This window comes from Octopus bimaculoides, chromosome 1 (genome assembly GCF_001194135.2).
Source record: "Octopus bimaculoides isolate UCB-OBI-ISO-001 chromosome 1, ASM119413v2, whole genome shotgun sequence".
Taxonomy (NCBI): domain Eukaryota; kingdom Metazoa; phylum Mollusca; class Cephalopoda; order Octopoda; family Octopodidae; genus Octopus; species Octopus bimaculoides.
In genome coordinates this window covers 198592739-198607429 of record NC_068981.1, presented here as the reverse complement: position 1 = coordinate 198607429, position 14691 = coordinate 198592739, and the positions used below count along the sequence as shown (strand labels likewise).

The following is a 14691-nucleotide window of genomic DNA, read 5'->3' as shown; positions in this document are numbered from 1 at the left end:
CAAAATCCATCGTTCATGAGCACCTGGTAAAGCTTGGGTACACAAATCGCTACGATGTTTGGGTACCACATGAGTTGAGGGAGAAGAACCTTTTGGAAAATCAGCACAAACTTTCCGGACAACCCAATATTATTATTACTATTTCTAGGCAGTGAGCTGGCAGAATCGTTAGCACATCAGGCAAAATGCTTCAATGCATTTCGTCTGTCTGTAGGTTCTGAGTTCAAATGCCACCAAGATCGACTTTGCCTTTCATCCTTTTGGGGTTAATAAATTAAGTACCAGTGATTGATGTAATCCCCTTATGGTGGTGGTGGTGGTGGTGGTGGTGGCGATAGCAACCCATATTACAACTCAAAATATTGTTCCATTTAATTCTCTTTGTTTTTCTAGAAAATCTTTGGTTGTTATTTCAACAGGTTTGAATCAACCTCAGAAAGAAGATTAACAGCAATCAACAACATGTGATATAAATAACAACAACAACAACATTAAGTTTAAAGATACGCACAAGCAAACTCTTCTAATGCCTCTTGTTCTTCAATTAAGGGTTCTTGTTTGACTACGGAACCGGCTACGTATCCTTGGAGGAAATTCATCAAAGACACTTTAGAAAAAGATGTGTCCATGAAAGTTTTTCCATTCTGTGAAAAAACAGAAAAGAAATAGAATCTATTTTAAAATTCAAATTTATCATAAAAATGCAACATTTATTTTTGAAGGAAATAAAACCGATCTTCATTTTCTCTTAAGTTCTTGGTGACTTTAAGGAAAAGGGTACAACGGGATGGCTGTGTGGTAAGAATTTGCTTCCTGATCGCATGATTCCAGGTTCAGACCCACTGCATGGCGCTTCTACTATATCCCCAGGCTAACCAAAGCCTTGTGAGTGAATTTGGTGGACAGAAACTGAAAGAAGACCATTGTGTATGTATGTATCATCATCATCATCCAGTGTTTTAAATCCAGGTTTTGTCCCCATTAATGGGGGGTGGCCAGATCTACCTCAATGCCATAGCAACCACCCTCACACCATCTCGCCATCTTGCCTGGTTTTGGGAGCCTTCCCTTCTCAAACCAACCCTCCCAATCTCCTCCTCCACCTGTCCCCTCCACGTTTTCCTTGGTCTACCTCACTTTCGCAGTCCATTTACCTAAAACTCTAGCACCCTCCTCAGAACATGTTCCTCATCCCTCCTCAACATGTACTCATACCACTGTATTCCATTCGCCCTGTATGTATGTCATTATTCAGTTTCATTTCAAGATTTCTTGCCAACAGAGAAAGAACCGGTTTCTAACCCAGATCCAAGGCTCCTTCATTGCAATTTCAACATCAACAACAAAGTATGTATGAACAGATTTGTATGTTTTGTTTTTTGTATGTATTCTCATGCATATAGTTATGGTGGTGGTGGTGGTGGTGGTGGTGGTGGTGGTGGTGGGTCAGAGGAGACAATAAAAAGACTATAGTAATACAGGTTACTGTTCCAGTGAGGTGTCAGGTCTCATTAACATGGTGCCACTTATAAAGCACTGGTGTTGGTGCCACATAAAAAGCAGCCAGTACATTCTGAAAAGTGGCTGGTGTTAAGAAGGGCATCTAGCAGTAGAAGCCATACCTAAACGGACAATGGAACTAGATGTGGAGCTTGGCCTTGCCAACTCCTGTCAAACCATCCAACCCATGCCAGCATGGAAAACAGACGTTAAACAATGATGATGATGTATCTTCTACTTTCACTTTTGCTCTTTAGCTACAATGGAGGTGCAATTATGAGCTGAGCCTAGAATATTGCCTCTTGCTAAATGACAAACCTTTGACAATTTCCCAGGTACAAAGCAGCCAAATAGAGAGCTGTCATGTGCTGCTCAATCTGCTAGAAATAGCAGTTCAAAGCCCTAAAATCCCACCCAACAGGTTTAGAAAAGAAAGGACACATTGGACAAAGACAAGATGGTCATGGCTGGAGTAGCATTTGATTCTAAGCCTGTCTTCTCAGTGATCAACGGAGCCTAGACATCAAACAGCAATAACAACTATGTATGATGTGAGTAATCATTTATAAAAAACAAATATCAAATTAGGGTCCAGTGCATGGCTAAGGAGTTTGCTTTCCAAGCATAGGGTTTTGGGTTCACTCTCATTGCACAACACCTTGGACAAGTATCTTCTATTTTTGGTCATTGGCTGACAAAAGATTTGTGAGATAAATTGGTACACAGAAACTGGATGGTGCTAAGTGTGTACGTGTGGGGGGGTGTGTGTGTGTTTGTGTGTATGTGTGTGTGTGTGTGTGTGTGTGTTTCTGTGTCTGTGTGTATCTGGGTGTGTGTGTGTGTGTGTGTGTATGGGTGTGTGTGTGTGTGTGTGTGTGTGTGTGTGTGTGTGTGTGTGTGTGTGTGTGTGTGTGTGTGTGTGTGTGTGTGTCTATGTGTGCGTATGTATCTGTGTGTGCCTCTGTGTTTCTGTATCTATGTGTGCCTGCGTGTGTGTGTCTGTGTGTGTGTGTGTGTGTATGTGTGTGTGTGTGTGTGTGTGTGTGCATGTCAGTGTATATCTGTGTGGTTATATTTATGCTCCTCTGAGCATTACTCAGCCACAGGCAAGGACACCGCTGTCACTCCCCTATCAACAGGTCTGCCACTTTGAAAACTTGAGAAATATGAAGAGCTCCCTTACTTAAAAAACAAAGTAAGGGTTAGTGATAGGAAAAGCATCCAGTTGTAAAAAAATGCTTCAATGACATGTATTCATCTAACTCATGCCAGCATGAAAAATCAAATATAAAAACAACAAAACAAAGTGGGTTGGTGTCAATGCCTGAAACCAGTAAAAGAATTGGTTGGAGAACAGTAGAAATTCTGCAGGAATGAGCAATAATGTGGCAAAATCAATTCCTGGCTCTTTTTTTTTTTTATCTCCATTTTTCTTGTCCTTCTTTCATCGGTTTTTCCCTGACTTTTCACTACAACGCTTTGCTCCTTCCATATTTCTTTGATAACATTGTGAATGTTTCTTGTACCATTAAAGCGAAATATACTCTGACCCAAGCAAGAAGATAGTAACTTCAAATAAGCACCAACTCAGACCACAGTGACCTGTCCAACCCATATCAATATGAAAAGTGGACTTAATGATGATGGTGATGATGGTGGGTGGTGATGATAATGATGATGATGGTGATGATGGTGATGGTGATAATGATGGTGATGATGATGATGATGCAATAAATGACTTTTTCTTAAATAAGTCAAAATGAGTAAATGGCTATTATATCGATGGTACTTACTTGTCCAGCAAAAGAAATGGCTGCAGAAGGTGTCGTTTTTGTAAAGTAGAGGTAACTGTTAAGATGTTTGGAATCCCTAAAAACACAGAAACAACTGTTTAAGCAAAAAACAAATCAAGCAGAGGTTCTGAGTCTCAGACCACATTTCTCCCCTTCCATTCGTAAATTCCTATAATTCTTTAATCACATATTTTTTTTTTCTTTGACATTATATCTTCTACAGTGGTTAATTAATTAATGAAACAATTTGTGAAACTAATTATTTTTATTAATTACAATCAAATGGGAAAAAGAAATGTATCTTAAAACTTCCATTTGATTTAATGTTAGGAAAGTCTTTCTTGGGGCTGTGAAAGATAGATTTGGGTTTTGTGGTTTTCATAACAAAGTGGAATGATGCCGAAACACAAGCATTCTCTGATCCAATGATATCACTCTCAGCACCAAATAAAAAGTGTATTTACACAAGTCTATCTAGAGCGTGCTCTTCTGAGACTATTCCTGCAGTAAAGGGTCTTACCATATCCAAATTATGATGATTGATATTCACGTTGATTGTTCACAGTTCTACATCAATCACCCCCATCTTCCAGCTTCACACTAATCACCCCTACCATGTGGCCCCTCTACAGCAAAAAGTATGTGATTGCTCTAGCCCCTTAACTCATAATTTAGCCCTTCATTTCCGAGCAGTATAAAGCTGCCTCTCTCAAAATCATAGTCTTGTAAGATCCATGACAAGCTCACCAGTAGACACCAGGAAGAGGTTGGCATTAGGAGGGGCATCTAATTGCAAAAACCATACGGTTGGAACATTATGTAAATCTTGGACCCACTGGATCCTATCAAACCATTCAATTCATGCCAGCTAAACGAGGACCAAAGGACTCCTGCTTCCCCATCAACCAGTATACACACCCAACATATAATTTCCCTACAAAAGGAGTAATACTTACACGTCAACTAAAATAACAGCCACGACCCCTAAATACATTGTCACCACTGATTCGGCGATATTCTCCACATCAGCTTTATTTTCTTTTGAATGGAATAAATAGAGGCAATTTGAAACATTACATGGGACACTGGATTCATTTTCAGGGAGATAATACTGCAGAAGAAAGAGAAATAAGTCAAAGAATTATGTTAACCATTTTAATAAATAAAAGAACTAAGTAATTTATGAAAACAAAATTCTTTTTAATAAATTATATGTAAGAAAACAGAACACATAATATATAGGAAGAATTTTAAGAACAACTTTGATATATTGGAAATTGTCTACATGGTAAAAAACCAACCTCCTAAGCAGACTGAGTGCAGATATGAATAACATATGAGAACTGGTATTAAGGAAGGATAGGAAAATATTAGATTTATCAGCCCTCTTAACCACTATGCCCATGGGCATATGGCATAGTGGTTAAGAGTGCAGGCTACTAACCCCAAGTTTCTGAGTTCAATTCCAGGCAGTGACCTGAATAATAATAACATTGAAAAATACCTTAGGAATGAGAACCCAGGTTTGAAATTTCCCTAAGACACCTGATGAAGGCTGGAAGGTATATCAGCTGAAACTTTATGTTAACAGCAAACAGGATGAGGACAAATATCTGTCAAATGTAAATAATGTAAATAATTTCTCATCTCTTAAATATAGAACTGTATTAAAAAACAAAATGTTTGTATATTTTAGATAACATTTTCAGGGACATCTTTTCACAAGGTTTCATTTTAGTCTTTGGTTGGCAAGATTCTTGATGGGAAATTGTTTGTTAAAATAAATTTTGTTGTGTCTTGGGAGGGTCGTTATGCCAATAATATACACATACAAAGCTTTTATTTCACTTCCTTTATTATTAGTCAACGGTTAACCATTTAACCAATTAACTAATTGCTTATATGATTAAGCATTCAGTCAATCAATCAGCCAGCTGGATTGATCAGCAGAGTCGTTTCATCATCCCTGTTCAGGGCTTAATCCCTAGCCCCTCACTACTCCAGCGTCACACAAATGAAGCAGTGGGATGAGGGTGTGGCTTTACAGAAAAACGTCTGAAACAACAATTACCATTGGTGGAGGAAAGGAGGATGGAGTCTCAAGTGCACTCCAGGTGAGTCAAGTACACTTTAGAAGAGTCAAGTGAATCAAGATTATTCTAAGTGAGTCGAGTCAAATGTACTTTAGCTGAGTCAAGTACACTCTGAGTTAAGCCAAGGAGGGGAATCAAGGCAAGTATATTCCAGCTAAGTACATTATATGTGAATCAAGTTAAGTGGTACTCTAGGTGAGTCAAGTCTATATTTTGATGCCAAGTGATGTTTCAGTAGTGTCCTAATTAAAATTATTTGAAAAGGCATGAACATCACAACACCTCATCTCTCCTAAGACACTCGACAGGCCTCTTGAGAAGTCAAAGAGAAACTACTTGAATACGTGCTTAGACATTACAGTAGAATAAGAATATAGAAAAAGGGGTTTTAGTTTAAACCTTGAATAGAGCAGAAGCAGTCCGACTACAAAAGGTGAAATGAATTAATGAAGCTTGAAAACTATGATTATCTAAAGAAACCTAAATGTTTGCCACTTAGAAACTAATTTCTGAAATTCAGGGACAAAACAGAACCTTTACAGAATCAGGTTTCAACGGGTTATTTACTTTGGCTGAAAGGTACTTTTGCTCCCAGGACTCAAATTTCCCTTCACTTTAACATCAGACATCGACCTATACATCGCATAAATCAATGCTGTTGCCCTATAAACATTAATTAATCAAGCCACAGCCTGATTAATATACCTTAATCTACGAGTAAACTTATTCACTTTTCCATTGTCAAACTGTGTCCCAGACAAATTGCACTCATCCCTTATTACTCCTTCTAAAGTTACCCTCCTGAAATTCTCCCCTATTTACCCTTCACTTACTTGTTAACAATATGAATTTGTCCCAACACTTTCTATCCCTCCACACTTCACTCTAAGAAGACTTGGGAGGTTATTGGCAGCACCCTGTCCTCTGCAGATTAAATTATGAGAAAAAAACTACATACTTCACACCTGTTTTCAACATTCATTTAACAAAATCTCTACATTAAAACTGTCAAACTGTGTCCCAGACATTACTATTCCTTCTAAAGTTACCCTCCATATTTCACTTAGACATTGCTGAAAGAAACTCTTACAGTCACCCATAAATCCTCCAGACAGCTTAAGTAGTTAACAAGGCACTTGTTGTATACAGTGCTCAGGTGCAACACAACTTGAGGGAAAAGTCTAAAAGAAGGAGCAGAAAACAACCAAATAAGTGAAGTAAAGAAGGACAACAATGAAAGCTAAGATATACAGGTTTAAAAAGCGAACATTAAAAAATATATAAAGAGGAAAGGATGGATGGACATGTCAGGAGTGGTGTTGGGGAATTTTAAGAAGTATGGAGGTATCTGAAGCACTGACTCCCTTGTTATGTACTAAACTAAACTGTTGCTTCTTTCTCTCTCTCTCTCTCTCTCTCTTCTCATCACACACACACACACACACACACACGTACACACATGAAGGCACTTTCTCCCTTAGCGTCACATAACAAAAGACATTTCAACAGCTCTGGCGAAACATCCATCACTCTGTACTTACATGCTTGGGTCCGTTCACGAGTTTGATGGCCGAGGCAAGGGAAGCGAACGAAACGTTTCCCCGATAGAGGACAGTGGGACATGCACCAAATGGTTCTGTATCAGAGCTGTCTTTGCACAGGAAAAACCATATCATTGTGCTGTTATCTTTTGGATGTTGTCTATAAAAACAAAACAAATGTTATTATGAAGTTATTATAAAAGTATAAGTATTTAAGCCAGTCTGCTTCGCTGGACGTGCATGGTTGACAGAGTGAGAGTATCTCGAGAGAAAAGTTGGGCATAAGAGGAATCAGATGTGGTGTGCAAGAGAGATGACTGCGCTGGTGTGGTCATGTGATGTGTATAGAAGGGGACAGCCGTGTAAAGAAGTGCCGATCTCTAACTGTGGAAGGAACCTGTGATAAAGGTAGACCCAGGAAGACGTGGGACGAGGTGGTGAAGCATGACACTTGAACTTTGGGCCTCACAGAGGCAATGACTTGTGACCGAGAGCCTTGGCAATATGTTGTGCTTGAGAAGACCCGGAAAGCCAAGTGGAACCATAGCCATGGCTGATGCTGGTGTCATGTAACTGGCACCCATATTGGTGGCACGTAAAAAGCACCTTCATAGAGGCAAAGCGGCTGAGCTCCTTTTGAGTGTTGGGCTTTACAGAGGCAATGACCGAGACCTTTGGCATTATGTCATGCTTGAGAAGAAGACTCACCGAGCCATGCAAAATCCCAATCATGGCAGATACTGATATCACACGAATGGCACCTGTGCCAGTGGCACATTAAAGCACCCATTACACTCACAGAGTGGTTGGTGTTAGGAAGGACATCCAGCTGCAGAAAAACATGCCAGATCAGACTGGATGGAGTCTGGTGAAGCCTTCCAGCTTGTCTGCCATGGTCAAACCATCCAACCCATGCCAGCATGGACAACAGACATTAAATGATGGTGATGATAATATATATACAAACAAATGTATAAATATTTATATACACATATATTATTCTCAAACAAAAGTTTTATAGTTATTGGCTTTAAAGTTTTGGCCAGTTAAGCCACCATCAGACTGGTCGAAACTTCAAAGTCACAGTCAACAATTTTCTTGTTTATGAATAATAAATTTTTACTTTTCTAAGGTAGAGAGTAAACCCATCAGATTAATGTAAAATTGTTTTTATTAGAACTGAACATAACAACAAACATGAATATATATATATATATATATATATATATATATTCTTTATTCTTTTATTCTTTTACTTGTTTCAGTCATTTGACTACGGCCATGCTGGAGTACCACCTTTAGTTGAACAAATTGACCCCAGGACTTATTCTTTGTATGCCTAGAACTTATTCTATCGCTCTCTTTTGCAAAACCACTAAGTTATGAGGATGTAAACACACCAGTATCGGTTGTGAAGCAATGGTGGGGGGTACAAATACAGACACAAACAAACACACACACGCAGCAAACATATACACACACACTTGCGTACACATATGTGTATACATATATACGACGGGCTTCTTTCAGTTTCCGTCTACCAGATCCACTCACAAGGCTTTGGTCGGCCTGAGGCTATAGTAGAAGACACTTGCCCAAGGTGCCATGCAGTGGGACTGAACCCAGAACCATGTGGTTGGTAAGCAAGCTACTTACGACACAGCCACTCCTGCACCTAGGTATATATATAGTTGATAAAGGAAATGGAAGATGGATTAAGTATAAATCTTTATTCAGTATGACAATCCTTTCAACCCCTCCTGCATCTGTTCCCATAGGGGTAGGATATTTTGCATCAATCTGTGCAGGGCATGACACTTCAGGTGGAGGAAAATGCCCCATTAGATGTACTGAGATCATCTCCTTGGCATGTTGTTCTGGCTAGTTGTTGTATGCTGGTACACTTTACCAGTGAATAGGGCTGGCTATAGTTGAGCATGAATGTATAACATAAATTTATATCATAAATGACAGAGAATAAAATCTGTTGAAGAAAGTTTACATTAAGAAAGATGGCTATTCACTCTTTGCCATGAAGACATATATAGACCATGTCAAAGAGTGTATATGTATTTATATATATATATATATATGGGTGTGCACGAATGTTTTCACATACAATAATTGAGGATTTAGTTGAATTATGGTGAACGCAAATTCTTGCAAAAATGCCGGGCCAATGCAAGGGAGATAACAAGATATTTTTACAAGTCACCTCCCCTGATCTGTTATCTACATTCTACTAAAACCTTGTGGTTGTTTATTTGCATGCGTGCTTGTCTGTAATTTAATGCAGCTAAACTGATGCATAATGGAGAAATAATCACAAAGTAAGTGACCCCTGAAATGTGAATACAAACAGAATGAAACAAGTTTTGTGTAAATCAGACCATGGATTCCTGAGATATGCAGTTTTGGGGGTTTGTTTCCACAAATATAAGCAGTGAAACCTGGAGTTATTGCCCTTTACTGTGAACATCTTTATAAATAGTCAAACTCTGAAAGTAAGGTACCATTGAAATGTGAATACAAATGGAATAAAACAAATTTCGTGTAAATGGGTCCATGGTTTTCTGAGATACATGGTTTTCTCAGGTACCTTGAACTATTGGTGACCCAACAGGTCAGTGATAGCCTAATCTATTTTAAAACCTCCTCATATTTTCCCCTTCAAAAATGGAGATGAATACCAACATTCCCAAGTGAATCACTTGAATAATTGTACAGACCTTTTCTACACAAAACCATTGGTTGCTTTGTTAATCCACAATTAAAGAATATTCATCCACCAAATGCGGTGTTGAGCACTCACTCTCACTGTTTGATATTAGCATGTACACACACACACACACACACACGCACACACACGCAGCCACCCCTCACACACACACACATTAAATTATGTTTATCTGTAAAGACATAAAGCCTATAACATGGAATCAACTGGTGATATAACTGGTGACTATGACTTCACAAGTGTCTAAAACAGTCCGTGCAAACTGTGGTATATGCGTCTGCCTGTTTATGATGAGAGTCTATCTTTCTAAGCCTTAATAATTGCTGTTGACAAACCATTTCTGGTCGCATTAAATATTCAACAGTCTCTGTTGTTTACAGTTTACCATAAAACTATTAAAACTGAACACTTACTCCAAATCTGAAATTGTTCGTTGGGTGGTGGTCAGCATAAACTGGATCTGCTGCTTGTAAATATAAGCCAGTTCCAAAAGGACTCTGTGGACTGATAAATAAATAAACAGACTCAAAGAATTGAATAACAGAAGTAAAATATGGAAATTAGAGATAGAATGGAGGGTTGGTGCCGGTCTTAGAATGCATTGAGCTGTGCTTGACCATATTCTTAGGGAAATACATTCCTAATTCAACCCTGAAAAAATAATGAAGATTTTGCAGAATTCAAATGAGTGGGACAACAGTAGAGACGGGGGCAGCTTTATGTTAAGAGAGGAAGGGTTAAAGTGTAAGAAAAGGGTCCAGAATAGAAGAGGTTTGTTGCTGAAGAGGAACAACATGGTTGTTGACATTTTAGGAGGGAGAATTGGAGTGATTGGATGGAGATGGAAATTGATAAAGATATTAGGGACAAGGTGTGTGGGTAGAGCCTGAAGAGAATAGAAATGAGTGGTGGGGGGGGGCAGGAAAACAAGGATTTGGGCAGAGGGGAAAGGAAATAGATAGATAGAGAGAGAGAGAGCGAAAGAGAAACTATGGTACTCGACAGGGTGCGGTAACAAGTAATGTGAAGAGACATTCTCTGGTCCAGAGAATGGCTTTAAAATCTTTAGCATTTAAACAAATCATATCTGGCTCAAATATCCTATTTGTTTATGCTCCAGTTAGCTAGATCTGGCATGTCACACCTGCCCTACAATATCATTCTAAGAATAAATAATCAAGAAAACATGGAACGAGGTGGTAAAGCATGATCTTTGAACTTTGGGCCTCACAGAAGCAATGACTAGTGACTGAGACCTTTGGTGACATGCTGTGTTTGAGAAGAAGACCCATCAAGCCAAGTTAGATCATTGTCATGACCGATGCTGGTGCCAAGTAACTGGCAGTTGTGCTGGTGATATGTAAAAAGCACCTTTTGAATGTTGGGCCTCACAAAGGTAAATTGGTTGATGCCAGTGGCTCATGAAAAGCTCCTTTCAAGTGTTGGGACTCACAGAGGCAATGATCAAGACCTTTGGCATTATGCAGCACTTGAGAAGAAGACCCATCAAGCCAAGTAAAATCACAGTTGTGACAGATTCCAGTGTCACACAAATGGCACCTGCGCCAGCAGCATGTAAAAGCACCCATTACACTCTCAGAGTGGTTGGTGTTAGGAAGGGCATCCAGCCGTAGAAACCATGCCAAATTAGACTGGGGTCTAGTGTAGACTTTCAGCTTGCCAGCCCTGGTCAAACCATCCAACCCATGCCAGCATGGACAACGGATATTAAATGATGATGATCATCAAAATCTTAAGATAATGTAAGAATAATTCAACAGAATTTGACCAAAGAATACAAGCATTAATGGGTTAAATACTTATAAGAGAATTGGTTCTACCAAAGGCACCCCAGTGTCAGATGGTGTTGTTAGACTAGGGATTGGATAAAGTCTACTAGAGTTGCAACAATCCTTTCGACATGCTTCCATACACTTTTCTATTTATCTCGTTTCACTCAACTCTTGAATCTCTGACACAAAAGCAGAAGGTATTTGCTAAAGCTGCCTCAAAACAACATTAAACCTACTGTGATGAGAAATTGCTCACCTAAAACCCATACCAGTAATTAACTGGTGCTTTATTTTAGCGGTTCTGGGAGGATATAAGATTAAAACTAAAGTTCAGAAAGAAGCATAATAAATGTAATATAATTATATTTATTCAAATAGACATAAAATAATATAAATGGTGGTTCCATGTAAAAAGCATCCAGTGGAGCACTCTGTAAAGTGGTTGGTGTTAGGAAGGGCATCCAGCTGTAGGAACTGTGCTGAAATAGACAATGGAGCAGGTAGAGCTCTTGGCTTTGCCAGCATCTGTCAAACCATCCAACCCATGCCAGCATAGAAAACAGGCATTAAATGATGATGATGATCATCATTATCATCATCATCATCATGATCTTCATATCGTCATCATTTTGATCATGATGATGAAGAATATAATTTAGAGAGAAACATGATAAATGTCTGAGATATGAGAACAATAATGATTCATTACAAATTCAGTTCATTTGAATTAATTTTGAAAAATGTTGGAACTTACCATTTGTTCCAATAGCAAATAAATAGCCAAAGATGACGTTTTTAAAGCCTTGGAGTGGCGCTACCACTTCAAGACGTTCTATTCGAGTGTAAATTATTTCAAAATCATCTAAAAGTGGAATTCTGAAACAACAAAGAATTGGTTTGTTAAAACTTATCAGAATGCGATGTCATATTGGAGGAAGACATATTGGAGGAAGACATATTGGAGGAAGACATATTGGAGGAAGACATATTGGAGGAAGACATATTGGAGGAAGACAAAGAGAGTTACATTTGAATGTTACTTTCCCATCCCTAAACCTGTAATCCCAACATTCACCTTACTATAATCCACACTCTGTCCCCAAATAGTTGCATATCCTTCAACTGGGTTTTCCCTTATGTACACTCATTCCAAACTTTAAAATCTAAATCCCAAGGATTCTGCAAGATATCCAGAGCAATGAGCAGGTGAGACCTGATGGCAACTGTCTTTGCCCCAGATATAATGGACCATTCACTTCTCTGGGACTTCTCTGCCCTTTTAACAGGCTTTTTTTAAACCCTGCTAATAGCCCTTCTCCACCACACCCACACCCACACCCACACAAAAGACAAGGTGAGGTGGAGGTAGGTCAGCTTAGGTGATGGTTCCTTTTTAAAGTCCCAAGCCAAAAAATGGTCTCAAGAAAACCAATTTTTGTCTTTCCTCATCATCCTTTCGTTAATTTTCTGTAACAGATATTTCTAAGAATCTCCAAAAGATTCTATTCCCAACAATGGTTATCAACTACAATGTATTCCCACATTCCCATACACCACCATACTCCAATTTATTCCCATACACATGTTCTGCAAAGTATTCCCTTCCCTAATTATCCACTCCAAATTCCATTTCTTCCCTAATGACAAACAAACCATTTTGAACAATTCTTCTGCCGGACAATTACTAGGACGATGCTATGATTAAACTTAGAGGCAGCAGCAGCCTGTTTCTCACTTCCAATTATAAATCTGAGAGATTCCAAATGATTCCGTCTCTATATTGGTCAATTCTCTTTCATCTTATTTTGCAAGAGATCCTAAAAGAGATTCTTCAAAATTGAGTATAGCATTTTACCATTTCCCATGACAGAACTACAGAGATTGTCTGATTAAAGAAGATCTTTGATGTTGCTACCACTCAATAATATGCCAAGATATCATTCAAACCATGCTTCACTTTTGAACAAATTAACCTCATCTTAAATGCATGATTATTGAAATGTTATTAATGTGAGTATATGTATGTATGTAGGTATGTAGGTAGGTAGACAAGTGTCTATGTATGTATGCATGTATATGTGTGTATGTACATGTATGTGTGTATGTGTGTACATATGGGTGTATATTTGTATGTAAGTGTCCATATATGTGTGTTGATATGCATGTCTGTCAGTCTGTCAGTCTGAATGTGTGTCTGTATCTTCCCTTGGATAAGGTCAATGGTGTGGAGAGAGGAGAGGCTGGTATGCATGGGTGAATGCTGGTCTTCCATAAACAATAACTTCGCCTGGACTTGTGCCTGGGAGGATAACTTTCCAGGTGCAATCCCACGGTCATTCATAAACGAAGGGTTTTTCGTATGTATGTGTGTAGGTATGTATGTATGTGCAGATTTGTTTGCTTTATGTATGTCTTCTCATGCATATAGTTGCATGTCTAGACATGCTCATATATATTTAAATGAGAAACTTCTAAAAAGTTTTACAGATTATAACAGTTCCACTAATGGATTGGATCTGTAATCTTGGAATTAGCTTTCTCCTTTCTGATTTTGAGAAACCTAATTTCTCAAGATTGGTATTTAGGCAGTGCATTACATATCCCAGGGCCCCAATAATTACACGTATAAACCTGAACTTGTAATCTGGATAGAGTAACTGCAGATTTCTCAATAGTTCCACATAGGTGTTTTCTTTTTCACTGATCTTCAGCTTTATGTTAACATCCGCTGGGCAGCTAATTTCCACAACTGTGCACAGTTTCTCTTCTCTATCCCAAATCATTAGATCATGTCTGTTGTACTTACATTTTATTGAGGTCTTCACTGGTACATTCCACCATTATGGCTTCTACCATACTGTGGGTTCTTATTTCTTTGTCCTCAGGATTATCCTTCCGACAGATTTCATTATAGAGTGTCCTAGCTATAACATCATGTCTCATCGGTAGATAATACCGTGATGACATTTTCAGACAACTGCTTATGATGTGGGTGATATCTTCAGTGTGAACTCCACAGAGTCTGCATCGGTTGTCACATTTTACTGCTTTTCCTGCATCTCTGTCCCTTTTGTGCATCAGGTATTTGGTTGATATTTTTTATTCCTGGATTTCAAACACATCTCTTCAAAGTGGGAGATAGTAATCCAGGGTTGGAGTTTGGTCAGGATAAATGTTGTTTTTTACTCCTGTCACCCCCTCACTACCCCAGTCTGAAACGATTTTGACCTTTTC

General features: G+C 38.7%; 1 protein-coding gene across 1 annotated transcript in view; it reads right to left on the bottom strand.

Moving 5' to 3' along the window:
- Window positions 1-14691, bottom strand: part of LOC106872754 (thioredoxin domain-containing protein 16) — a 51659-nt gene that overhangs the window by 19510 nt on the left and 17458 nt on the right. The window contains exons 5-10 of the mRNA XM_014919847.2: window positions 12212-12333; window positions 10078-10168; window positions 6928-7087; window positions 4250-4404; window positions 3294-3369; window positions 512-644 (exon numbers count right to left, since the gene is read on the bottom strand). Of these exons, the coding sequence (XP_014775333.1) occupies window positions 512-644; window positions 3294-3369; window positions 4250-4404; window positions 6928-7087; window positions 10078-10168; window positions 12212-12333 (737 nt within the window). The remainder of the gene's footprint in view (window positions 1-511; window positions 645-3293; window positions 3370-4249; window positions 4405-6927; window positions 7088-10077; window positions 10169-12211; window positions 12334-14691) is intronic.